The following is a 25,730-nucleotide window of genomic DNA, read 5'->3' on the forward strand; positions in this document are numbered from 1 at the left end:
ATGGATGTGCAGTGAATGCTTACGGCTGCTTTTGTTGACAGCAGAGTTTACTGGCGTTCGGGTATTAGCCAAAATTTGGGAAAAAGCAAATGAACGTGTTCTAGATGTGGAAGCCCCTGGTACCATCCTACCGCAATTCCCTCTCTTCCTGCAGCTGCAGTCCCATTTGTTAGTGCCGTTCGCTCCCATTAATGCTGCTAATTAGTCCCAGCTCTAATGCCGCTCCAGCAATTTTCCTCTTGGAAAAGAGTCAACAGCTAAAATGAAGAGTCTTATTTTTTTAACTTTGACTCTGAAATGGAATCTTTCTATAAAGCCAAAGATCAAGAGACTGCCGTAATTAATAAAGAAAAAACAACTTCTGATTGGAACCACTGCACTTTTATTTTGTACTATAAATAGAATTCCCCTCTATTTCCCATTCCCTTACACAAGTAAATGAAACATGTAGCTGCGTGTAACTCCATCCAGTAAAATACCAGCACAAACAGCTTTTAACCATGAGGTAAGCTAACTGTGTTTTGAAGGCACTCTGCGTTTCAGCTGCATGCTTTACACTACCCTCTTGTGTTTGGCAATACAGCCATCTATCTCTTCACGTACTTCTTGGTGACCTCTGTGGTGTATGAATGCTCCTCCTGGATCTACGGCTGACGCCATCAAATTACATCGGCTTCACTCTTCCCCAGCAGCATAGGCACGTAGGTGAACAAAATGATGGTGTTTAGGTATTAATGTGGCGATACTGAATTCAGATGTGTAGCACACCTTTGTTTTTACAGAGCTGGTTTTCTCGGAGGACGATCCCATCATTTAGTCAGTTGTCCACAATGATACTGTCTGGCTTACCAACATGCAGCTGACGTAACCAGCTCCTGCTGGTCACCTCGGACTCATCTTGACCTTCAGTCTCCCTAATGACCGCTGTACACAGTGTTTTATGCGACTACGTGAGTATACGTTGAGGAAACTGCAGGTTCTACTGAGTCTTTGGACTTCAGGTACTTCACTGTCCTAAGGCTTCTTGTCTTGGTTTTTGTTAGGTTGAGCGATTAGGTAGGGATGAAAAGGGGGAGAAAGTTTTGCTGTAGTCCTGACAAATGTGTTTTCCACTACTGGTGGTGCTTTTCTACAGTGTATGACAGCAAGCAGTGTGGCTTCGTAGCATGGCTGGGGCAGAGGCTCTAGCATTTTGGAAGACGCAAAGGAGGGCAAGGATTTGCAGTGATCTGGTAGTCTAACAAGTGGTGCAGCTCTGACTAGCTGCTCTTAAGAAAAAGTTTCTAAAGTGGATGGAGCGCTGTGTAATTACTTCCGGACACCAAGACTGCCAACTCCTGGATCGACATCTCCTTGTTGAGGTAACTGTTGTACTGAGCCATGGTTAGCCTTCCGCTCTTCAAGGCATCCTCAATTGAGAACTTTCTACCAGACTTTCTGTCGAGGATCACAGATGATTCCCCATTGGGACCCTTTATTGAGATCTCCTCCCAGTCACATTCCTGACTCTTCAGTTTGACAAACAGGCTCCATTCAATGAGGCCAAACACGTGAGCTTCCTCTGGAGACATTTCTTTTCCTGTATCGGGGTCAATGACCACAATGGAGCGCCTCAGGTGGTTCTCTCTTTGTTCCCTCTTGATAGCCACTGTCTTGAGGCGATTCTGGAGTTGCTCGATCTCTGTGTCTTTTTCTCTGGATAACTGCTTCAGTTCATCTAACTCTCTTTCCAAAGCTTGGAATCTGGAGTCCAGGTTTATTCCACTGTCCACGTGGGTCATGTTTCTCAAATCCCGAGTTTCTGTTGCTGTGAGTTCAATCTCTGACTGCAGTCTCCTTGTTTCCATCAGCAGGTTCTGTTTCTCAAGGTGCAGTTTGTGGTTTTCCTCCCTTAATAAGTCTAGCTCCTTTGATGACTTGGAGTTGTTGAATTCCACCTCGGACAGCCTGGTTTCGAGGCAGTTGATATCTGCATCTAGCTCCCTCTTACGCCTACTTTCTTCTTCCAGATTGCTCTTCAGCTTTTGAATCTCGTACTCCGTGTCTCCTTTGTCCACTTGGACGCTCTCTGAAAAGACCACTTTCTCTTTGACCTCCATCTTCTCCAAAGAAAGGAGCTTCTTTCTCAGGGCTTCTAGTTCAGTTTGCAAGACTTGTCTCCGGTGCTTTTCTTCTTCTAACTCCAGCTTAAGGAGGGAGTGCTCCTTCTCTTGCTGGGGATCTTGCTGAAGGATCACTTTCTGTTTCACAGTCACTCGTTCTGTTGTCTCCCTCTCCTGTTCTTCCAGCTCATTCAACCTAATCTTCAGCCTCTGCACCTCCAGTTCAGCCTCTCTGCGGGCCTGTCTTTCTTTCTCAAGTTCTTCTAGCTGACGCTCTAGCTCAGACCGCCTTCTCTGCAGCTTGCGGAGTTCTTCACGGAGGCAATCAATTTGCTTCAGCTCGCTCTCAATGCTCTGAGAGAAGGAGTTGACTTCAGCTTTCAAGGCAGGATCTTGCTCATACTTCACTACTTCCTGTTGGACCACCTTCTCCTTCACCTGGGAAAGTTCTTCCTCCTTCTGTCTTACTTTCTCTTCTTGGAGTAGCCGCTCCCTCTCCAGGTCAATGTGTTTCATCTGTTCATCTGCTAGCTGCACTCTCAGAGACTCTACCTCCTCTCTAGTCTTGGGGTCTTCCCGAAACTGCAGAATTTCTTGAACAACTTCCTTCGTATGCACTTGAGGTTTGGTATCTTTCAAAGCTTGTATCTCTTGTTTCAGCTGGTAGATCTCAAGGTCAGCTCTTTCAATTGCTCCTGTCCTCTCTATGATTTCCTCCCGGAGTCGCTGTAGCTCCTTTTCAGTTTCTGGATCATTCTTGTACTTAATGACCTCCTTAATGACTTCTTTGACTTCTACCAGTGGCCCTCTGTTCCTCAGAGCAGCCAACTCATTCTGGCAGCTCTTCAGCTGTTCGTCACCACCTCGGTATCTCCTCTCCTGCTCTACCAGCTCCAAACGAAGGTTGGCAACTTCATTTTCAGCCTTGGGATCTGGGCGCACAATCTCACGCACTTTCTCCTGGACAACCACCTTGGCGTTCTCTTCTTCCAGCAGCTGGATCTTCCGGAGCAGCTCAGCCTTTTCCCGCTCATTGGAACGACCCTTGGACTTCTCATCTTCGTACTGGCGCCGGAGCTCATTCACCTCTCTCTCAATGGCTAAGTCTTTCTCTACCTTCAGCACCTCCTTGACGGTAATTTTGCCCTCGGCGATGGCCCGTTCCTTCTCAAGACGTTTGAGCTTGTCCCGGAGGAAGCTGAGCTCTTCCTCGTGCTTCTGCCGAAGGGCGCTCTCCCTCTGCTTGTTCTCTTGCAACATCCGGAATTCCATCTCCAGCTGGGGATCGTTCTGCAGCTTCAGCACCTCCTTCTCCGTTACCTTCTCCTGCTCTTTGTTCTTCTCGCTGGACAGCACAGCGATTTGTTGGCGTAAAAGGGTGACTTCGTTCTCTCTGGTTCCTTCCTGCCTCCTGAGCTCTTCCAATTCTTCTTTGAGCTTCAGGATTTCATCAGCTTGAGCCTTATCTTGTTCAATACGCAGTACCTCTTTCACGATGTACTCCTGCCCTCCTTCCCTCTTCTCGTGCTCCAAAACGCGCAGCCTGATTTTAAGAGCCTCCAGCTCATCCTGGAGCACCTGGTTCTTGCGCTGCTCTTCTGCTAGGTTTTGCTGCAGTTCGTGGAAGCTCTGCTCCAGCTGAGGGTCAGGCACTTTCTTCAGCAGTTCTTTCTTAACAACAGTTTCTTGGGGCTTCTGGTTTTGCAGGTGGACAATGTTGTTCTGAATGGCTTTGATCTCAGCTTCTAGCTGTTGCCGACGCTGAGTCTCATCCTCAAGCTCTTTCTTCAACTTCCAGACTTCTTCCACGGGCCTCACGCATTTTTTGGTCTGGACAAAGTCCTGTGTCACTTGAACCTCTGGTTGCTGTTGTTGAAAAAAGAATGCGCAGTCAAAAAAACCCAAATAATCATACTTTTGGTGCTTATTTTCAGTGCCTCCTGTGACAAAACGACAGGAGGATGTTGATCTTGGTTAATGGAGGTTGCCTATTGCAAATGCTGAGTGGGGATATTTGCAAACAGGCTGCTCTTGAACTGCTCTGTGGATTCCCAGCCTGAGAAATGCTTTCTGCGATGCCTGTTGCTGTCAAAACAAATCTTTTGGCCACGAGGGACGCTAATTCTGGCATGGGTTTGGCAAAAGAGGTGTTAAAACTGATGGGGAGCTTCCTAGGGTGAGTGGGAGATGGGACTGGGAAACACAGAGGGGTTGTATATCTGATTTAAGTGTCTGCCGATTAATGATTTTTGGAGGCATGAAACACTAGATTTGTTTCCAGTTCAACTTGTAATAGCAAAGGCACACGCGTATATTATTTACACGACTGTCCTTTCAGTATCATGTTGCTCCTGGTGATCGCTTACCTGCCGCAGGAGGCTCTGAGCGAACTCCAGATTCTGCAGCCTCTGTTTATTCACAGCATTTACTTCGGTGAACTTGGCTGCCAGAACAGCTTCCTGCGGAACAAAAATGCATTGAGAAAAGGTGGTGGAACCAGGGGTGCTTGGTCAAGACTTGCCGCATAGAAGCAATGGCCAGGCCCTAAAGAAGTAACCCTGGGTGCTCTTCTAAAAACCTACAGTGGTGATCTGCCAGGCTTTGGGGGAGGAAGAGTGGTTCTCGTGCACACACACTCTCATGGTCGTACTGTATGTTTCCTTCTCAAGATATGCAAAAAGAGATGCAGCCGAGGAAGAACCGGGTGGACGCTTCTGGCTGCCTGCCTCGACAGGCAGGATGAGTTTGAGGCAGGTAGCAAACAGATCCTGCATAAATAAGTAGCTTGTGGCCTGCTCTCACTGTAAGTATTTCTATCTAGCATGCAGTCTTCAGTGGTGAAATCTCACTCTCCCCTCACAAAGTCTTGGGAGGGGAAAAATTTCAGGGGTTTGGCTTTTCTCCCCCCTTTTCCCTTTCAGAAGGGAAGTGCTAAATCCAGTATTTTCCCTCTCTCATTCTGGCCAGCCTAGTCCAAAAAAATGGATGGGTTAAGAATGATGAAAAATCCCTTCCCCCCGCCGATTCTCCGCCCTCCCCTGCAGTCCCCTCTGGGACCAAGGCCACCGACAGTAAATATAACTGTTTGCAAAATCCCCACTGGTTCCATAAGCTGCCATCTGCTTTAGCTCGCTGTAGGCCACCCCTTATTTACCTCCTCTTTCACTTTTGCGGCTGGAGACTGGAGCCGGGGCTTCTTGCTCATGTACCCATTCCGGCCGTTCTCTAGGTCGAGGATGGACCGTAGCTTCTCCGCTTCCAACTCATAGTCCTGTGGGAAGAAGTTCCCAGGAGGAAAGTGAGATTACTGGGTCCCCTTCATGCACAGGTCCGTCCTAAACCCTGGCTTTAATGACTTCTTCCCTTGACCTGTGTGTTAGGCGAGCTGCTGAGGATGGTGGGATGTGGAGCACTGTTGGCAGGACCTCCCAGCAGGTTCTGAGTCGGGTACTGCCCTGTGACCATAACAGCACAGCTGCAGGGGTATGCTGACCTTCCAGCTACCTTACCAAGGCTGGGCTTGGAGTGGAAATCCTCCTTTCACAGACAATAAATCTGAGCCAGTTGCCACGCTAATGGCCACATGATGTCAATGTCAGAGCAGATGTAGCCTGGTTTTAGCTCATAGGTTGACTGAGCACTAGGCTTTCTTTAGGTGGCTCCTTGTAGGATGTAGGTGATTCTGCCCCTCTGCTCTGCTCTGGTGAGACCCCCCTGCAGCACTGTGTCCAGCTCTGGAGCCCCCAGCACAGGAAAGACACGGACCTGTTGGAGCGGGTCCAGAGGAGGCCACGAAAATGATCAGAGGGTGGAACACCTCTGCTATGAAGAAAGGCTGAGAGGGGGTTGTTCAGCCTGGAGAAGAGAAGGCTCCGGGGGGACCTTACTGCAGCCTGTCAGTACTTAAAGGGGGCTGATAAAAAAGATGGGGAGGGACTTTTTAGTCCTGTAGGGGACTGTAGCAATAGGACAAGGGGGAATGATTTTAAACTAAAAGAGGGGAGATTCAGACTAGATGTAAGGAAGAAATGTTTTACGCTGAGGGTGGTGAAGCACTGGCACAGGCTGCCCAGAGGGGTGGTGGATGCCCCATCCCTGGAAACATTCCAGGTCAGGTTGGACGGGGCTCTGAGCAACCTGATCTAGTTGAAGATGTCCCTGCTCATTGCAGGGAGGTTGGGCTAGATGACCTTTAAAGATCCCTTCCAACCCAAACTATTCTATGTTAAAGTTCTCCCACCAGCAGGATTGCAGTCCTTACCTTCACTGCCTGCTGGTATTGCTGAGCTGTGGTGGAGACCTTCTGTACCTCCTGTTCCTTGCTTGTAATGTCACTGAGGAGCGCCTGGCATGCAGAGAGATACATGTCAAAGGGAACACAAAATCCAAACGCATTGTTCAGCCTTTTTGAGGGTTGCCATTAAAATTGCAACACCGAGAATTACAACCTTCTTGAGTTGCCCTTCTACGTGTAAATGAGGCACAGGTAGGACAGTGGGACCGTATAGCGTAAAAATAAATAAAGCTAATAAGTATTTATATTTTTCCATTTTATGTTCAGGAGCCATCTAAGTTCTATTCCTTATCTTTTAGTGCTGTTCCTTCTCCTCTCCCCGTGGAGCCCGGGGCGCTCTCAGAAAGAATTACCACTTGGTTCTTCAGCTTCATTTCCACTTGCTGGATGTTGTCGGTCTCCTGCGGCTCGTAGTTAGGTATGTTGCACAGGAACTGGTTGACTTTGTCGTAGTTGGTGCGGTAGTTGGAATAGGCGCTTTTTGCTTTCTGCAGGGTCTGCGTTCTGTGGGGGAAATCAGCTCAACTTCAGTATTATCACATCTCTTGGGTCTTCTGCAAACACCTCTTAACCCGTCCCCGCTTCCCCTGCTCCCTAAAGACACAGATGTGAGCCAGAGTTGTTTTCTTGCCAAAGTCCCCATCTCTGTTGCAAGAGCACTTAATCCTAAAGGCTGCTCAGATCTACCCAGCCAGTGCATGCCAGGAGCCTCTCTCTGTTCCTCCTTAGCCCTCCCTGGAAGCCCTTCTGCAACTGCTCATTCCCGTGATGGTGTTATGCCTCTTCCAGATTCAGTGTGGTTCCAACTCCACTGTAAATATCCCGGCTCTCTAGTCCTAGCTGGATTGAGTCCTCTGTCTTACCTGTGGTCGATTTGCTTGCTGAGGTTGTTGAAGCGCTGGTTGAGTTTGTAGAGCTCGGCTTCTTGCCGTTCGATATCGGGGCAGTGCTCCTGGAACTTGCTGGCCAGGGTGTTGGAGCACGTCTTTGTCCTTAGCAAGTTCTGCTCTGCTTCATTGAGCAGGAACCTCTTGGATTGGAGCTCGGTGCCCATGGCCTGTGGAAAAAGCAGGAGAGACGGATTCTCTGGGGTTGCACACATGCCAGGCTTTTGTTACTGTTCCCCATCAACATCAGCTACTGCACTGGAGCTGCAGAGGATGCTGAGGAATGGCTGAGCTGCAGTAGAGCTACAGGTTGTGGAGAAAAGCAAGTTAGAGGCTTGCATCATAAGCAGAGCCATCTGGTAAACCTGATGGGGAGAAAAGCTAGCTCTTGCTCCCTTCTCCACCTTGTTAATCTTTAGAAGCAAGCATACTATGTGCAAAATGTTTGGTGTTCCTCATGCAAGCCTTAAACCCTGTTCCTGCCAGGGCAGCAGCTCCAGAAGGAGCTGTGAAAGCTTTTGCATGCTAGTCTGAGCTTGGGGACTTGATGGAAAAGCTGAAGAAGGACGTAAAATTCTGGCCTAGCCAGTTCTTGGCCTTTCTAGCAGAAGGATTGCCAGTTTTGGTTGGTAGCTTTTCCTAGCGATAACTGTTCTCAAAGCCTTGCTAGGTCCATCTCTTTCATGTGTCAGACCCCTGCGTTGCTTTTCCCAGACCATTTTATCCTTCACTTCTCCATCAGTCCTTTCGTCAAATCACAAGTATTCAACTGGCATTTGCTTTCTGGTTTGGGGATGGGAGGGGTTTGCAGTTAAAGTAGGTGGGGATCACTGCAGTGAACGTGAGGCCTCACCTCCAGCTGGAGGAAGCCATCCCTTTACCAACTGATTCAAGCTTGTGAGTTGAGCGGCAATTACCCCAGCTTGTGGAAAGTGGTTTTGTATGTGGAGTATGTCAGTAGGGTGGAAAACTGGCTGGAGACAAGACTCACCAGCAGCTCTTCTTTCTTACGGTCTACCACCCGCAAATCCTCTGGTACCGTGTCATCTATGACCAGTTTGTTCTCATAGGTGGACAGCAGGTCTCGGCCTTGTTGGAGGCTCCTCTCGAGGTGCATGGCCACCTCAACTCTGTATGGACGCGAGAGGAAAGGTGTTTAAGCACGCCTGCCCCTGTCTTCTGCAGGATCCTACATCGTGCCGGGCTGAAGCCATGACTTACTTCTCTTGGGCAGCGCTGAGCAGCTGGACCACGCGGTCGTACTTCTTGTTGGTATTCTCTACCTTGTTCTTTACCAAGGTGGCGCTGCCAGTGTTCGGCACGGATTCAATGAAGACCTCACACTCCTGGATCTTCCTCATTTTCTCGGGTTCAATGCGACGGACCTCATTGGTGATGTTCTGCAGTAGGAACAAAGCCTTTGAGCAATTGAACTAAGACCTTGTGGCTACATGACAGAGAAGCTGACCCTTGGCTGTCCAGTGTGAGAAGAGAGGTCAGGGCTGAGGGCTTGTGTTTGATGGCAGGTGCCTTTCAGCCCTGTAGGGGACAAAAGGATATTTTCTGTTGACTTGTATCTCTTCTGGGGCAGGCTAGCTAGCCCTTAGCAAGGAAACTCTGGCTGGGGAGTGGTTCCCACCAGCTCTAGCTCTGTCAGAAACATGCTGGACTCATCTGGACCGTTGGGCTCTGCAGCCTGACGGATGAATTCTTGCCTGGACATCAAAGCGCTGCAGGCAGTTGGAGCAATTTGCTTTCACTTGTGGTGGCACCTGGATTTTGACACAGCCCTCAGCAGGTGATGTAACCAGGACCTGAACTTCCTCCTAAACTGAGGGAGGTTTGTGGCACGGAGCCTGGCTTAATTAGGGGTCTGAAGGAGAGGAAAGGAGCAGGATGCTGCCAGCACTGGAGCCTAGTGGAGCAGGTCCACAAAGAGAAACAGTGCCCTGGACCATAAGTGTTTTCCTGTTCCTTTCTGAGCTGGTGATGGTGGTGGCAAAGTTAACATCCCTGCTGTGCTCAGAATATGGGCAGGATCAAAACTTCAGGGCTCCCCTCTCTTCCTCACAACCCACACTCTGCAGCCATCACCTTTTTCCCATTCAACCTTTCTGTGACCGAGCTGGGCCAGGAGGGCAGGGCAAAGGTTTTTGGCTTCTGAGGCTGCTCAAAGGGCTGCTCCCCATCTCCACTGGAAGAAGCAGCCAGCTGTAAGCGTGACTCCATGCCTGCATGCTCCTGGGCTCAGGGAGCGCTTACAGCACCCGGCGTACTGAGGGCCACCCTGGAGACCCCCTGGGAGCATGGTCCCTGTACGGCACCGTCGGTCTGCTTCCACAGCCCCGTACCTTCAGGTCCTTGGAGCGCTCGGTGCTGTCCTGCACAGCCCGACTCTGCTCCAGCGGCGGACGGAGGTTTGCCGTTATTGCTTTCTCCTGCTTGTCCAGGTCGCTGTTAACTTTCTCCAGCCCTGCCAGAAGCTGGCGCCCCCGAACCGATGCAGCATCTGGATAAGGAGGGGGGACCAGGTTAAAGGTGGTTGGAAGCTGGGTCTAGGCTCAGTCCCACTGGTGAGTGCAAAACCCGCATCGCCCTCTACTCCCTGAGCCCTGCCCGCTGCGACCGCAGCCTGGCTGCTCTGCCCCTGCACGTATCCCAGCGCTGTTGTCCCCAGGACCCTTAGGAGATGGGAAGCTCTTGGTGACATCCCCCCTAAGATGGGTCACCACCTAAGTTCAAGGCTACAGCGGCCTTTTTGTGCCTGGGAAGGGGCAAGCCCCAAGCTGCCCTTGCAGAGCCGCACCTCCAATGCTGTCTGCCTTCAGCCCCTCGTGGCGTTGCTGGAGGATGTTCTTGCAGTTGGCCGTCTTCTCCTTCACGGTCACGTAGTGATCGGCAATTCTGCAAAACGGGACAGCGTGGGCATGAGGTCAGAGTCAGGCCCTCGGCCCCTCCATCACCCCGTCGCCCATCCTGGCGCTGCTCCAGGAAGGAGGTGCAGCTCTGGAGGGGTTTGCGGGACCTGGGCCCTCGAGGCAGCCACGAAGCAAGTAGGGGAGAGGCACCTTCACCCCATGTTGGCAAAGGGGTAGAGCAGTGTCTTCACCGGAGGGGTGAGGGCAGGGGAGAGGCAGCAAAGGCAGGTACCTGCCTGCTGAGGGAGGGATGGGCAGCTCTCCCTGCTGTACTGGCCCCCCAGAGGAGGGGGGGGGACCTGGACGGCTCTGAGCTGGCCCCACTTTGCTAGGTGGGATCTTGTGTGCAAGCAGGAGGGTGCAGGAATCCCTCCTGGAGGAAGCCTGAGGCTTCAAACAGGCACGGCTTCGCTGTGGGAATCGGGGCAGGAGCCCGCCATCAGTGCTGCCAGACTGGGGGGGTTGCAGCGCTGGTGGCATGGCCTGGGGCTGGTGAAGGAAAGGGCAAAGGCTGCCGGGGCAGCGGGAGGGTCCGTCACGGCAGGTTGGGGGGCACGTACTGATCCGCCAGCGCTATTGCTTCTGCATCAGGTGGGGGGATCATGAAGCAGACCCCCGGGGCGCTGATCTTGTCTCCTGAGCTGTCTGCCACTTCCCAAACATCTCCGCTGTTCTTCTGCAGCGTGTAGTGGGCTCCTCGGCTTATCTGGCCCTGGGGGACAGGAACCGGTCACAGCAGCAGGTCAGGAAACACCACCAGCTCTGCTCCACGCCGGCAGCCCCGGGGAGCTGCGCTTGTGGGGCGGCAGGACCAGCATAAACCCCAACCCCTTTTCTCTCTGCTCCCTCTTGCTTATCCAAGTATCTGCTGCTTGCAGAAATCTCGTGTGCCTGCTCCTCCCTCCCCTGAGCCTTCAGGTATGAAGCCATGCCTCCTCTTGCAACAGCCACGGCAAGCAAATTCCCACTAGGGCAGAGATGAGAAGGCGTTTCCAAGGCTGTGCTGTGGCTTTCCTTTGCGGAGAGGCAGGCAGCTGAGTCAGCCCGAGCCGCTCGCTCCTCTCCAGGCCCCTGCCGCTCCCATGGTGTCTGCTGGCTTTGCTGTCCCATCCTTTCCGTCAACTACTCAGTCCTGCAAAGACTGATGCCGTGATGGTGGGGATGGGGGGATGCAGATGTACCCGCCGGGACTGCGCTGGTGATGTTGGGGTGAGATTCTTTGATCGGAAACATGCCTGGACATCTTCACCGTCCCAGCACAGGGAGCGTGGGAATGTGACAGAGCCGGGCTGTCGCAGCCTCCCAAAGGGTGTGTGATAGGCATGCTGTCTGCAGGGCGGACAGAGGCTGCATTTCCCCCAGACCCCTCCTGCACTGCTCCTCCTGAGCTGCAAAACCTGCTTTCCCACCAGGGCGAGCACGACCTTCGCCTTGTCCCTGCTGCGGGAGACATTGCCGCTTGGGCACTGGCAAAAACTGCTCTTTCCCCAGGTGTCTCTTCCACCCCCAAGTGCCCCCTGAGGAGACGGTCCCCAGCAGCACCTCTGCTTTGCTCATGGGACAACGGAGATGTTACCTGCTCGCTTTCGTACTCGCAGAGAGCCTCCACGGGGATGGCCTGGAGCGGCATCTCACGGCGGTACCGCAGGGGCAGGACGTGCTGGCTGCGCTCCTGCAGGGACTTCACCACCGCCTTGTACTTGTCCAAGGCCTTCTCCTGGTCCTAGGACAGGGTAACGACCAAAACCAGTAGGGAAGTGTGGGAAGAACGAGCTCCTGGGCTCTGCCAGCTGGGGAAGGGCCGGGGAGGAGCCCGTACCAACGCTACCAGGACGGAGACTGGGGCTTCTCTTTTGCTCATGCTAGTGAAAACGGCTCCTGGGTCCTGCTCTGCAGCCATTGTGTTCCTGCACTCTCCTGCCTACTTTTGCAGCCAGGCTGAGGACTGGGACTGTGCCCGTGAGTTGCCATGCCTTGGCACTAGCCACCGGGCAGTAACAGGCATTCCCTGGTGTATGGTCCACATCTGCCTGGCTGCATGTTGATAGATAGCCCCATTCCCAGCTATTAGCTCTAATTAGAGCCCCATGAAACGGCTCTCCATCGGTTGCTCTATTTCTAGCCGTGCAGGTGGGTATCCCACAATGTTGAGTGGGATGGAGCACGCAGGAGGAGAGGGACCGCTCTCAGGAAGAGCTATCAGCTGTCCCAAGACACGTGCATCATCTGGGCCTGCTGCAGCATGCTTGGGCTTGGGCTGGGCCCGCGGCTCGGCTCAGCACAGCCCTTCCCAAGTGGGCGATCTCCCATCCCGGCTCTCGGCAGTACAGCAAGTTCCACAACCTCCTCTGGCAGCAGGTCTAATTATGCTCCCGCCTTTAACGAGTGCTAGCTCAATGACAGAACAAATAAAAACCAACCCAGTGAGCAATTGCGTTGCTATGGGGGAGGCAATCTCTAGCTAGAGGGGAAGGAAGAGTCAGGTGAAGGCCGGGGAAAGGGAGGCAGCAGCATGGTCCTGCTGCTCGCCATGCTGAAAGCTGGGCTAGATGCCTGCTCCAACAGGAATGTCCCTCCATCGGTGTCGTAGGGACACTGGCTCCTGCTGCTGCCTCCCCCCTTGCAGGCAGAACCTGCACCAATACTCACATCCAGCTCCCGGAGGAGAGACTCGAGCTGGTATCTGTCCTTGAACTCTGGGCTGAATTTTTGGTCCAGGTCCGTATCCACCTTCTTCAAGAGCTCCTGGGCATCCTTAGTGTCTTTCTGAAACTGCAGAAAGGCAAAGTCTCTTGTGAGAGAGGGTCCTGCTGAAACATGACCCTGGTCTTCGTGCTGCCTAGAGCAGGGACAGCCACCAGGAGCTATGATGGGCATCTGAGCACTCGGAAGTGCCTGGAGAAAGGTGAGGAATCGCTATTTCCCATGCTCGGGACAGCAGAGCTAGGGGAAAGACAACCAGGGGCAGCTTATTCCATGGTCTTCTCCTGCAGAGTTGTTAAATCCCACCTTTCCCCGCCCTCAATTTTGTTTTACTTGGACAGCATCACAACAGTGCGTGGTGTCTCCATTGCCAGTGCCAAGGAGAAGGCAGAGCCAAACCCTTCCACACACAAACCACCCCCTGGGGCAGTTATTCTGGCAGATACCTACAAAAGGCACTGCCTGGGCTGGGTACCAGGATTCAGCTTTGGCAACAGACTCATGTTGTCAACACACCCAGGCTGTGGGAGAGGAATCCAGCCTGACCTGCTCCCCTGCAGAGCCTCCCTGGTTGTCGGATGCAATTTATCCAGCAGACATCTGTCTGCTGAGCTCAGCTGGGGCGCTGAGCCCTTGCGCAGGGCTCCCCGGACAGCCAACTCTGATTTCTGCAGGTGTAATTTCCCCACTCGGACCTGTTCTGCTGCCGAGAGGACCATGCAAGGTCTCTCTGTCCCTTGTTTTGGGGGTGAGGTACCTCTGCGAGATACTTCTGCTGTCCTGCAGACAAGGATGCCGACATTGGGCTGTGGCTCTTGAGCCTCGGCATTGGAGCGGATGCTTTCTGCAAGTTATGCTTTGGCCAGGCAATTACTGTTTGGTGCTTGAGCAATTATGACTTGTGTCATCAGCTCAAAGTGGTCCTCCTAGCCTTAAAAGCCCCATAGACTGGAGGACTAAATGTCTTCTACCCTGTTTCCAGAGCAGCAGGAGCTTGTATGTTTGCTGGGGTCTCCTGCAACCCAGCGCCTGCTCTCTGAGCTGTGCAGAGCAAACAGTGGCTCGCTGCCCCTGGGGATCTGGTACCTTGTGGAAGTCCTCCATGAACTTCAGGTGGCTCTCCTCGCAGATCAGCAGGTTGAGGTACTCCTTCCAGTCGGCATGCACTGCCTCGATGTGAGCCTGCAACACAGAGGTGGGAGGTGGACGTTAGCAGGACGCCCCGTGCTAGGGGTGAGCCTGGGCTGCCCACCAGAAAGTACCCGTTTCCCTCTTGAGCAAACAACTCCTTGGCTGCCTGTGAAGCCACCCAGATGCTCTCAGGTCAAAGCTGGGATGGGAATACCGGAGAGCTAGTCCAAAGCTGGGATGCTCCGATGGGAGCGTGGGGATGGGTGGAAGGAGGTGGCAAATCCTGTGGCTTTATGTCCATCTTCCCATCAAAGGTGGAACTTGCCACCATAGTTTATCCTTTGTAGGCCGGCACAGGGTAATCACACAGGAACGAGGAAGATGGGAAGAGCTACTTAGGTTTATCTCGGCTCCTCCGATGGTGTTTACACACTTGCACGTGAAGAAGACTTTTTCCCACTTGGCATCCCAGGAAGTAAAGTCAAGAGTCGTGTTGGCACCAGGTCCCACACTGGAGAAGGGCTGGGCAAGTCCCCCGAGCACCGGGGCAGGCCGGGAAGCTGGAGCCCGTCCCTGATGCTCACCTCGATGGCGTTCTTTCCGGGGTGATTCTGAGCGAGCAGCTGATCTCCATCCGTGTGCAGCTTGTTGATGGCCTCCTCCTTCTCCTCCAGCTTCCGGTGGATGAAGTTCTAGATGGAGACAGGCAAGATACTGATCCCCACGCAAAGAGAGAGGACCCTGACTGCGTCCTGTGACTGAGCTACTCTGAAAGGGCCTGAACAGCTCCACGAGACAGAAAGCGTGATGTTCCCCTACTGCAGCTCTCGCTTTTCCTTCCCTTGCAGATGTTGCTAAAGATGTGACTCTTGCCAAGTGAATGCTGAGGTAAGGGGAAGGAGAATGAGGAAGCTCTGGAGTTTCCTCATTGCCTTATTTCTGGCAGGAGGAAAGGATTAACCTTACTATCTATATGCTATCATCTGTACATCTCAAAGTGCTTCATGATGGCGTGGGGGAAATTGAGGCACGGGGGAAGGGATGTTTCCTGCCCCCATCCAACCCCCAGCCTACTCCCCTGGCTCCGTGCCCGCCCTCCCTTGCTGCAAAGCACCCAGTCGGTGCGGGGCCAGGCAGCACACGAGCGCGCACGGACCTCGTACTGCCGGCGCCGGCTAGGGTAGTCCAGGTTGTGGTCGCTCCAGTCGTAACGGGTCCTGTCCTTCGCCTGCTGATCCAGCCAGTAGAGTTTGTTGGTGCAGCGCTGCATGTAGTCCTGCAGGGAATTCAGATCCTGCTGCCGCTGCTGGGAGCCGGCCTGGAAAGGGTCAGAGGGAGAGCTCAGTCCAAAGCTCCTCTTCACATGTCCCCTGGGGGTGCCTGGCCACCCCGGCAAGGGACCCCTGCACAAGGGCTCTGCCCCTGGGATCTCAGAGGTCTCTTACCAGCAGCTTCTGGTATTTGGCTTGGAAGTCGCTCCTATATTCCTGGTAACAGAGGAGAAGCAAGGCAAGAGTTAGGAGCTTGTCTCTGGAGAGTGGTGGTCTGGCGGGGCCTTGATGATGGAGGGGGATGTGGGGTTTATGGGATTTGCCTCATTGTAAAGCTAGAGTCGGTGTACGATGCCCAGCTCCGAGGTTAGGCGTGGATCTGGGCGACCACCCAACCTGGTCCAGGCTGTAGGAGCTTGGATGGTGGGATGCCCTCGCCTTCATCAGTGACGCGGGACGGGGCCAACCCTGTGGGGCAGCAGGGAGAGGGGCAGGAGAGCTGACCTTGTTGCCTTCCTTGGCGATGTGTGGGCCGATGGCCATGACCTCATTGTGGAAGATGTTGTGCTCTTCTACTTGGCTGTTGACCAGTGGCAGGTCGGTCCCGAAGCCCTTGCTGCTTAACGCATCCTGAGGCGCACAGGAGTTGAGGTTAGTGATGGGGGAATGGGATGCGGTGGCTAAGACCTGGGAAACTCCTCCTGGAGGTGGACATGGAGCTGGGCTTGGATGGGCTCCGGTATCAGCAGCGCATGGGTGCCTGGGAGCCCGTGGGTGAAGGCGGCCGTGCCGGACAGTGGCCATGGGAAAGCCAGTTTGGGGGTTTTAACCCTTTTCTGGCTGGAAGAGTGTAGTGCTGGGATAAAATGAAGAGGAAGGGCCACAGAGTAGAGCCCAAAGCAGGTGGTGACTGGGGATGCCAAGCCAAGGACCCAAGAGGAGAGGCTGAGGCTGGTTCAGCCTTGGCAGGAGAAGGCTTTGGGGGGGACACCTAACAGCATCCTTCCCATAACTACGGGGAAGTTGTTGAGTAGACGGATCCAGGCTCTGCAGGGTGGTGTGTGGTAGGAAGATGAGAGATGACAGGCGTAAATTGAAATGGGAGAAGCACAGACTGGGTATAAGGAGAAGCTTTTCCACTCTTAGGACAGTGGGGCATTGGAGCACATTGCCTGGAGACGGAGTGCGATCTCCATCCTCAGATGGAGAAGGGCAGAGGTTTGCCCAAGCTCACCCAAGCGGTCAATGGCCAGGCTGAGCCTTAGGAGCCCATCCCCTGAAGGCCGGTGCGCTCCCCCGCGGCCCCCCGATCCTCTGCTTTTCCTCGCTTAGCCTGGCTGCTGCCAGCGGTGCCACTTTGAGCACCGATTCCTGGTGCCGCAGCAGCTGGCTTTGCCCCATCATCTCTGCACCCTCCCCTGCCACCCAGCACCCCACCTCCTTCCCATGCTGTTCGCTGCTGCCAGTATCAGGCAGCCAAGAAGGTTTCCAGGAGCCTGTTTCTCCATGGGGAGATGCACGAGGTCCTGCCTGTCCCCAGCTGGTGCTGCTGCCCAGGCAGGGGCTCTGACCGTCCCCTTGGTACCTGTTTCTCCTCGATCACTGTTGACCAGTTGACCTGGGGCTCAATACGCTGCAGGGGGAAGTTGTAGATCTGGTCGTGTTTCACACGCAAGTTTGCCACTCGTTCCTTCAGCTGCCGGATGCTGCGGGAAGGGAGAGACGAGGGTGAGATGCAGGATGTGGGCATGGGCCGGCATTAGCATCGGTAGCTGTAGGTGATCCTCTCCCAGCCCCCCTATGGAGGCGGGGGGGGCTGTCCTTAGAGGACCTCGGAGAGCCCAGCGCTGCCAGGCGGGCTGGCAGCAGCCGCATTGTGCAATGGGCTGGGGAGGGAGAGGGCAAAGATTCCTGTGCGCCCGTCCTCTGCCAAGGGCTGCTCAGCTCGTCTGCCAGCTCAGGGCAGGCTGGTGCTGGGGGAGAGCATCGGCTGCCCATATGCTGGCCAGATACCACCCCACTGTGCTTCGTGCAGAGCTTTATACACAGCCATCAGCAGGGGTGCAGCCGTTCTCACTCAACACCTGCCCGCGGATGGCTGCGGGTTATGCACCTTAATGCAAGCTGGGCGGTGGAGGAGCCTGCGGTGCCTCCCCCAGCTGCAGGCAGGAGCTGAGCGGAGCCCCTGGAGAAGCATCCTCCCGCCCTGCAAGGCTGTGGGGACGGGTTTCCCCCCGGCAGATACTCACTCTTCTGTGATCATGTCACCCTGGGGGTGCTTCATGTGCCGGGCGACCGCTGCATCCCCATCCAGCACATAGAGCAGCTTGTCGGACTCGGTGAGTTTCTGAGCCGTCAGGTCCTTGTACTGCGCTAGCTGGCATGCCTTGATCTTGTGCAAGTCCTGGGCAGGCAGAGAGCGGGGAGGAAGGGTCACGAGGGGAAAATAAACGATATCCAAGAGGTCGCCCCGCCACGCTGCCCCTGGGCACCAGAGATGGGCAGTTCTGCTGTCTCCTGTCCTCCCAGGGATGTATTTTGCTTTCCCCTCGCCTGTGTTAGCCCTGAGGAAGGGCTGTGGCTGGGGGGCTGTGTCGCCTCGGGATGCATCATACCCTTTGGGGAGAGGAGGATGGTTCAGGCCCCTTCTCCTCCATCCTAGCTGCCTGCTGGGATGCACGTCCAGGGATGCACATCCCCGCTCTGCACAGTGCTACCCAGCTCTGGGTAGGGAAGAATTTCGGGACCCCGTCACTTGTTACACCCTCCCACCTTCTTCCCACGAGCCGGGGGAACCCGTGCAGCCCTCTGTTACGGATCATCGCAGCCCGGGTACCTGCCGCAGGGCAGGGCAGGCGTGCACATGTGCCTTAGGAGAGGAGACGAGACCGTGGCGAAGCAGGAAGGGCTGAGGCAGGAGGGAGCAAGGGGGGACAGGGCTGCTCGGAGGAGCCCGTGCGCGTGGGGCCACGGCTTGCTTACATTTTGCATTCGGGAGTCGGCCTCCACGATGTTTTTCTCCACCTGGTCGGCATTTTTTTGCAGGCGCTCTATGAGCTCAGTCAGCTCTTTGCTGGAGATGCTGGGGAGAAAGAGGAGGAGAAAGAGGGGGACTCGTCACCCCACAAACACGGCCACAGCCCTAAGCTGCTGCCGGGGGCTGCCCTCGGGGTGCCGTGACCCCGGGGGGTGGCTGGGGGCCAGCCGAGCCTGCCAGGCACTGCAGCTGCGTGTGACTCACTGCTGCCTTTCTAACACTTTCCAAAATACTCGGCTGCTCTGCCAGGAGGGGGGTGGCGGGGGGGGGGGATGTAGTGTCTCCCGCACGGTCGAAATGGGAACAATGCCGTAGGCGAGCCTGAGCCTCCCTTGGCTTCGGAGCAAGGAAGAAAAGAGCTGTTTGCAGGGGACGGAGGGGGGGTCACGCGTGGAGATGGAGGAGTCTGAGCAGCAGAGAGGACCTGGAATCTATGCAACGCAGGCAAGATGGCCCATTTGAGGCTGTTGTGTGCAGGCTGCTGCCCATGTCCTGGGCGGCCCCTGCCCGCAGCCCTGTGTGCAACCCCACGTTGGGGCGCAGCCCTGCCTTGGAGCCCCTGCTGTGCCCCTCTATGCCATGATCAGGGCTTCCTTGCTCTGCAAGGAGTTATTCACAATTTAAACCAAATAAAGGGAGGGGACAGCACACATTGCATCTCTCTCTCAGTGCTTTGTTTCTTGCTAGGCACTGTTTTTTGCTCCCAGGGTGACGCTGGTCCAAGCCTCTCCGTTTGCAGCCGGGCTGGCAGGGTGCAGGGCCAGCCCAAATATTCACAGCTCCGCTGCAGGGACGGCTGAGCTAGAGCAGAGTCAGAACAAGCCGCGATGCAGCTTTTGCATTGCTGGGGTTATTTTAAACATTTCGTCTTCTTGCTGTCACTTTGGCTGCAATGAGAGGTTGCAGCGTGCCAGGGCCGGCTCCAGAGGACCGTGTGCCAGGCGATGCCCGCAGCCTCCTGCTGTGCCTCTGCAGACCGGAGGCAGAAAGCAGGGTGTGCTCCCCCAACAGTCCCTGCAAGCTGGAGGGTTCCTAGGGCCAAGGCTGGTGGCAGGGCTGGGGCTCGTCCCAGCTGTGCTGCTTTGCCATGTGGGCTTCAGCCAAGGGTTGGCTCACTCCAATCCCAACCACCTATAGAGCGGGGATAATGAGCCTTAATGACCTCGTTATGTGGTGGTAGAATTAATCTTTATATGGCGCTTGGAAGTGTTAATTGCCGTTAGAGCTGCTAGTAGATGAGTTGTGTGTCTCCTGCAAAGGCTGAAAGGCAGCGGGGCAGGCTGGGGGAGAGCAGAGTTGGCTGGTGGAGCACCAGCATCCCAACCGTGCTTGCTCATGGTGTGGAGGGCTCCTGTGGCAGCTCCTCATCCCCGGGTGGACAGCCTCATCCAGCACCTTTGTCCCCTCAGCTCTGAGGGGTCCTGCAGCACCTACGTCCATCACAGGGCAAGGTTTAACCACGTGAGCTTCTCCAGGACAGCACGAGGCATGTCCTCCCGTCTTCCACAGCGAGGTGGGCCAAAGCTGAGAGTGGAAATGGCCTGTCGACCAAGGCAGTCCTCTTCCAGGGCTTTGCAGTGGCTTCCCTGGACATGTGCCAGTGCTCAGCTACCAGCAGGTGAGAGCAGTATGTGGCCTCATCAGTCCTGTGCGCTGCAGGGGAATCGCCCGCAGTCTCCAGCGGGGATGTCTCCGCTCGCTGCCTTTCCAGTGTGGGCACTGGGAGAAAAAGCTTGGCAAGCCCAGGTCTGGCCAGCCTCCTTCCTGGCACTGGTGCTGAGCTTCCGGACACGTTCCTGCCTGCTACACGTGCTACCGCTTTCAGTGCAGCAGAACAAAACAAAACCCAGCTCTGGGCTTGTTCCTCCCTACCTCGAACCCTGCCCTGGGCTGCGGGAGCCTTGTAGCGTCTGACAGCTCCACAGAAGTTCACGCTTCCCTGGGAAGTTCTGGCGCGGGCGGGATTTGCACTGATCTTTTTTCTTTTTATAGAAGCTGCATCATCAGGATGGTACTCGGCATGGCTGGTGGCTTGTGTCTGTCGCCGCTGCTGCTGCCTGCCTGGCACCTCCTGATGAGCAGAGGGATTGCCGTAATTACGGGCCCTCTCGCATCAGCAGAAACGGACCGAGCGGGCACTTCCGAGCAGAGGAGCAAACGAAGGGCTTGTTGCGAGTCATGAGGCTGGTTGCAATAAGTGCAAGGATGAGCCTCGTTTTCTGTTCAATAATCACAGCTGGAGGGTGCAGGGGGGCACCGGGAGATGGATGCAGGTGGCTGGATCCTGGCGCAATGGTAGAAGCAGCTCTTCAAAATCCACTTGGGGGTTTCTTCTAATCCACATCCTCCCACGTAAACCAGGGAAAACGTCAGATGAAATCAGTGGAGAGAAAGTGGTTTGAAGCTGGGCAACTAAAATGTGCTGCAGGCGTTTGTGTGTCTTCAGATGAAGGTTACTCAGAGCTGGCCTCTCCTGCATCCTCAGAAAGCTCGCAACCGCAAAGGAGCCTTCCTCATCTCTCACTGATGAACTGGGGGCCACCTGAGCTTTGAGGGCAGGACAGGCTAATTATCCAGGTGGGAGCTTGGGATGCTTTGCTGCGATAGCAGAGAGCTGAACTGGCACTGAGCAGGGCTCGGGAAGAGCTGGCAGGGCTTGCTGGCTTGTCTCCGCGTTCCCTACCTTGGTCTCAGTGTTTTCTAGCAAGCCCATGGATGAATCTTCAGAGTTTCAGTGGATCTATAGTATGGATGGAGAAACCATCCCAAAAAGCAGAAGAGGTTTGGGGCTTTTCTAGTTCTGATTTTGAGTGAAGCTTCTAAATTTTACGGGGGAAATAAAATTAAGCCAGGGATCATTTGGGATCCACGGCAAGGCTGCGTTTCAGCCACGGCTTCCCGAGCTGTTGCTGCTGATCTGGTTTAGCAGAGCTGAGCCTGGAGCCTCTGCCCAGCCTGTGTGCTCGCTCTGCATCAGCAAAACTGATCTCGGGTGCCGGGAACCGGCGAGTGCAACACCCAGGCCCTGACCCTCTTACTCGGGTACCGGCTTTGCTGGGAGCATCCTCTGTGGCCGCGCTGCTGCTGCTGGAACAGCCAGGCTGGTTCGGGATGAGGATGACGTGTCCGGGCGAGGATGTGCCCCTCGTCCCCTTCTCCCCGTTCTTCCCCCGGGTCTGAGCCATGAGATCTAATCACCCTGCCACCGACGTGGGGCTGCCTGCACCCTGCCAGCCGGTTCCCAAGCTGGCAGCGCTGCCCCCGGACACCCCTCCCCACCCACCCACCCTCCCTGGGTGACTCAGGGAACCCAGCGCCGGGGCAGAGCCGCCCTCCACCCCCAGCCCCGGTGGTACCCGGGGGGGGGCGACGGTCCCTTCTCCATCACTGCGGGGAGGAGAAGCGGGTGTCGGGGCTGGGGAATAGGGAGGGCAGAGGATGGTGTTTCCCTGTGTCAGAGAGGATGGTTTGCCTGGTAATCCAGAAACTACTGCTTTGATGTGCAGTATCTGGGTGACCAGGGAAAAGAAAACACAGAGCTCACTCGGAGCAAGCAAGGACATGCTCGGTTATAATGTGGGCATGGCTCTGCTGCTCAGCCTCGGCTTTCCTGACGCACGCAAGAAGAGCTGTTTGCTCTCTCCACCTCTGCGGTTTACGCGAGAGCCATCGGCGGAGTGGGTGACTGTCACCAGCTGAGGTTTTGGTGCAGGGAAACCTAATAAAAACTTCCCACGGGAGCTGGATCTCGAAACAGCCGCTGCAGCGTTGGGGGAGCGGCTCCTCCGCACCCCATCCTGTGCTGAACACGGCGCGGGACTGCCAACGGGGAGGTCGGTGTGTGCTCCAGTTCACCCCCACTGCTGCTCGAAATGCAGAAATAATGTGTGCAGAAATAAATACAGAAAAAAGAGAGAGCACCTTATCTCTTGTAAGATCTCTCTTATTTCTGTATTTATTTCTGCATATTTACCACTTCTGTGCCACTTAATCAACCAGCTTGGACATTGACATACTCAACAATATGAGTAGATCAGCCCTATTAATAATCTGCCTGTCCCCTCCGTAGCTGGGTCTGTGTTAATAAAACACGAGAACGAGCGCGGGCCCTGCATCCGTCTGGATGTCAAGCAGGGCGCCGAAGGGATCGGCTGGGGAAGCTGAAGCCTGGCCAAAATCTCCGTGCCAGGGGATGGAGGAGGTCAGCTTCCCCGTGCCCTTCATCTGCTGAGAGGAGGAAGATGCAGGAGAAGCACGAGGTGATGGGTGAAGCAGTGAGGAAACCTTGGCCGGCCCGGGAAAGGTTTGTGGATGGGATTTGCAGAAGATGTGAAGAGCTACGGGTGCATCCGGGCTTTGGAGCGGAGCTGCTGGCAGGGTAAGGCAAAGGGCTGCCGGGGCCAAAAAAACAGGCAGGAGGGGATGGCCGGAGCATAGAGCGGAGCTGGGGAGGGAGAAGGACAGGATTTGGCCATAGCCCAGCTGGGAAGGGCAGCGCACGCGAGACTGAGCGGAGGCAGGAGCAAAGGTGCCCAGGGCACGGCCCTTGTGAGGCTCCGGCAGAGGGAAGGGAAATGCAAAGCTTTTCTGCTAAAATAGATAAGTCTTTGTTTGAAAGATGGGGAAAAAAAAAAAAAAAGCCTGGAAAAACTGGCTTTGCCATTTCTGGAGGACTTTAACATTTTCTGACCAGGAAGGAAAAAATTGTATCACTCATGAAAAGCTGCGCTCGGCAGAAGCGTTATTTCTTTTCAATGCTGCCTTGAGCAGCTGTAGCATCGCCTGGCTGGCGTGAAGGACCCGAGATTATTCCCGTGAGGAACAGGAGGGGTTTTTCTGGGTTTCTCCCAGCTGGGGAGCTGGGAGGAGGCAGCTGCTCTGTGGCAGACTTCACTTCATCCGTGTACCACAATTCTGACCTCAGGTGATGCTTTGTTTCAGAGGGGCTTGGGTTTTTCTTAGGGTTTGGGGGTTTTTCTTAGGGTTTTGGTTGTGGGTTTTTTGGGTTTTTTTTGAGAGGTTCTCAACAAACATGTTGATAATTATTGTGATACAGAAACTTTGCTGCTAAAAACTGGACTTTTTTTTCTCTATTCCTATTTTTTTTTTCTCTCTTCCTATTAGGTTGCTCCCTCACTGATAAGAGCACTTTTTGGAGCAAACTTCCCCGAGGCCGGCATCTCCGGGATGTCCGCAGCTTCGCACCCTGGCTTTGCACTTGCTGGCAGGTGGTAGGAAAACCCTTTGATTTCTCTGTCTCCTTTTTTCCCGGACAAGGAGGTTAGTTCGCTAATCCCCCCAAGTGAGGATGTTCAAATAGGCACTCCTGGAGTTTTGCCTGCTCCAGCTGACCACGGTCCCTGGGAAAGCTCCTGCTGGGAGCTTGTCCCGTGAATCAGATACTTGCCGGGAGGGTTAATGGGAAGGGCTCTGTCCTGCTCCTTCCCCCAGCTCAGCGACGCTGGCCGTGCCCCTGCTCTCCTGCTGGGAAATCTTCCCATGCCAGGAGCTTCCCCACAGGTGGGACCGCTCGGCCAGGGACAAGCGAGTCGGTTCAGGATGGAGTCCGAGCACGGATCCTGGTCCTGCTTACTATGTCCCACTACTGGGATGCACAGACGGTGCATCAGGCAGTGACCACCTACTGCTGCTCTCAATTCCATCTCAATTTAATTTCCATTTATACAGATTTCATAAAAACCATACCCATGTGAGCGCTGCTGCTGGAGACTGCACTTCAGGAGGGACTTACACTGCACGAATCCTCTAGAAGGCCACAGCACAGAACTAGAAATGCCCTTAAAGCTCCCCGAGCCGCAGCTACCACTGCATGATATTCCCTTGTGCCGCTTATAACGACACCGGAGTGAAACTGTGGCAGAGCAGAGGACGGAAGGGCTGCGCTATGGCTAGTGTGATTCAGGTTTGGGAGAGATTAAGATCTGGCTCAAAACTCTGGAGCAGCGTGCCGTCAAGCTACCTATGTTAGGGCGTAGCTGGACAGCAGGGTTGCTGTGCTTAGTCCAGCTCGTTTCAATTATATTTATCTTCCCTCGTAGTAATGGTGATATATTATTGTAATGTGCATGGAAATTAAAGCAGAAATAGGCCAGGCGATGGCGAGGCTTGATCCACGCTAAATACAGAGCAGCTCCCCTGACTCACCTGCTGTCTGATCCTTCGTGCTGACTCCAGCCCTACCAAACAGCCTCTAGAAATGGGTGCCAGCCCTGCAGGCAGAGCCCTCCCCACTTCTGCTCCAGCTGCCTGCGCCCCGTCTCAGGTCGGGACCGGGTCTCCTGACACCGTTAAGGGTCTCCAGGGCTGGGAGCCCTCCTGGATGGATGCTCTCACCAGGGGACCCTGAGGATGAACATCTTTCCTGCTGGCAGGAGGGTGAGTTTCAGCAGCGACTTCTCAAGGCTGAGCTGTGTTTTTCTACCTCCCAAGCCTGGACTTTCTAAGAGAGAAACCAACCTCCTGTTTTCTAAGTGTGGCAAGTGTTTGGTGAAGATAACGGGGAAGGACGATGATAGTTTTCCCCCATACTATGTCCCTATTCAAGGCTTCTGCCTTCCCTTCTAGGGACACACACGGAGATATATATATATGATGTGCTAACACAGTAGTCATGGCCAGTCCCAGCTGAATCCCAGGGCCTTACGCTACTGGGATGGGATGCGCAAGAAGAGCACAAAACAACCAAGTCCATGAGGCAAAAGAAATGTCATCATCATCCACGTTCCCCAGGCAAGGTAGGGAGATGCCCACACACCTACTGACGTGCCCGGGGTTGGACGGGGCTGGCTGCTGAGCCTGGAGACCACAAGCCCAGGCCAGAGCTGCAGCAGATATTCCTAAGGAGAAACTTGGACCCTGGTCCTGCTAATTTGTGCATCAGAAAAACAAAACCACGGGGAGCTGTTGAGGAGCATCACCTGCACACCGGGGGTAAAGTAACCACTGGCGCTGTGAGTGGCATTAGGAGGTGGATGGATGGGGATGCGGTCCAGGGTGCCCAGCACAGAGCATTGCCGTGGTTTTCTTCCAGCCAAGCCATGGCACAGCACAGCACGTGGCCGATGCGCTTCAAGGCTCAACTGGTGTTGCCGAGGACGGACGAGCTGCGGCAGGCCAGAGGACCTGGCACCAAGTTGCCTTCAAACCATCGTGGCTTTGCAGGATTTAATGCCGCTCCTGTCCTTTCCCCGCTGTTGCCCTATTAGAGCTTCAAAGCAGGCTGGCTTTCCTCCTTACTAATGCCAGTGTGGGGCTGACCGGCCTCGAGACGTGGAGGCGGTTGCCGCAAATAGCTCCTTCCTTGTTCAGAGAGGGGTTCGGCTCCCGCGGGGAGCTGCATCCCTGGCACGGCAGCAGGGATGGAGTG

General features: G+C 54.6%; 1 protein-coding gene across 1 annotated transcript in view; it reads right to left on the reverse strand.

Moving 5' to 3' along the window:
- Positions 1 to 359: 359 nt before the first annotated feature.
- Positions 360 to 25,730, reverse strand: part of PPL (periplakin) — a 28,149-nt gene continuing 2,778 nt past the window's right edge. The window contains exons 2-22 of the mRNA XM_076350618.1: positions 18,289 to 18,388; positions 17,556 to 17,710; positions 16,892 to 17,012; positions 15,811 to 15,936; positions 15,481 to 15,522; positions 15,192 to 15,353; positions 14,620 to 14,727; positions 13,991 to 14,086; positions 12,851 to 12,973; positions 11,778 to 11,924; positions 10,762 to 10,913; positions 10,090 to 10,187; positions 9,635 to 9,792; positions 8,505 to 8,683; positions 8,275 to 8,413; positions 7,260 to 7,453; positions 6,750 to 6,900; positions 6,364 to 6,447; positions 5,257 to 5,373; positions 4,469 to 4,561; positions 360 to 3,968 (exon numbers count right to left, since the gene is read on the reverse strand). Coding sequence (XP_076206733.1) covers positions 1,284 to 3,968; positions 4,469 to 4,561; positions 5,257 to 5,373; positions 6,364 to 6,447; positions 6,750 to 6,900; positions 7,260 to 7,453; positions 8,275 to 8,413; positions 8,505 to 8,683; positions 9,635 to 9,792; positions 10,090 to 10,187; positions 10,762 to 10,913; positions 11,778 to 11,924; positions 12,851 to 12,973; positions 13,991 to 14,086; positions 14,620 to 14,727; positions 15,192 to 15,353; positions 15,481 to 15,522; positions 15,811 to 15,936; positions 16,892 to 17,012; positions 17,556 to 17,710; positions 18,289 to 18,388 — 5,230 coding nt within the window. The 3' untranslated portion in view covers positions 360 to 1,283. The remainder of the gene's footprint in view (positions 3,969 to 4,468; positions 4,562 to 5,256; positions 5,374 to 6,363; positions 6,448 to 6,749; positions 6,901 to 7,259; positions 7,454 to 8,274; positions 8,414 to 8,504; positions 8,684 to 9,634; positions 9,793 to 10,089; positions 10,188 to 10,761; positions 10,914 to 11,777; positions 11,925 to 12,850; positions 12,974 to 13,990; positions 14,087 to 14,619; positions 14,728 to 15,191; positions 15,354 to 15,480; positions 15,523 to 15,810; positions 15,937 to 16,891; positions 17,013 to 17,555; positions 17,711 to 18,288; positions 18,389 to 25,730) is intronic.

Source organism: Aptenodytes patagonicus, chromosome 13 (genome assembly GCF_965638725.1).
Source record: "Aptenodytes patagonicus chromosome 13, bAptPat1.pri.cur, whole genome shotgun sequence".
Classification (NCBI taxonomy): Eukaryota; Metazoa; Chordata; class Aves; order Sphenisciformes; family Spheniscidae; genus Aptenodytes; species Aptenodytes patagonicus.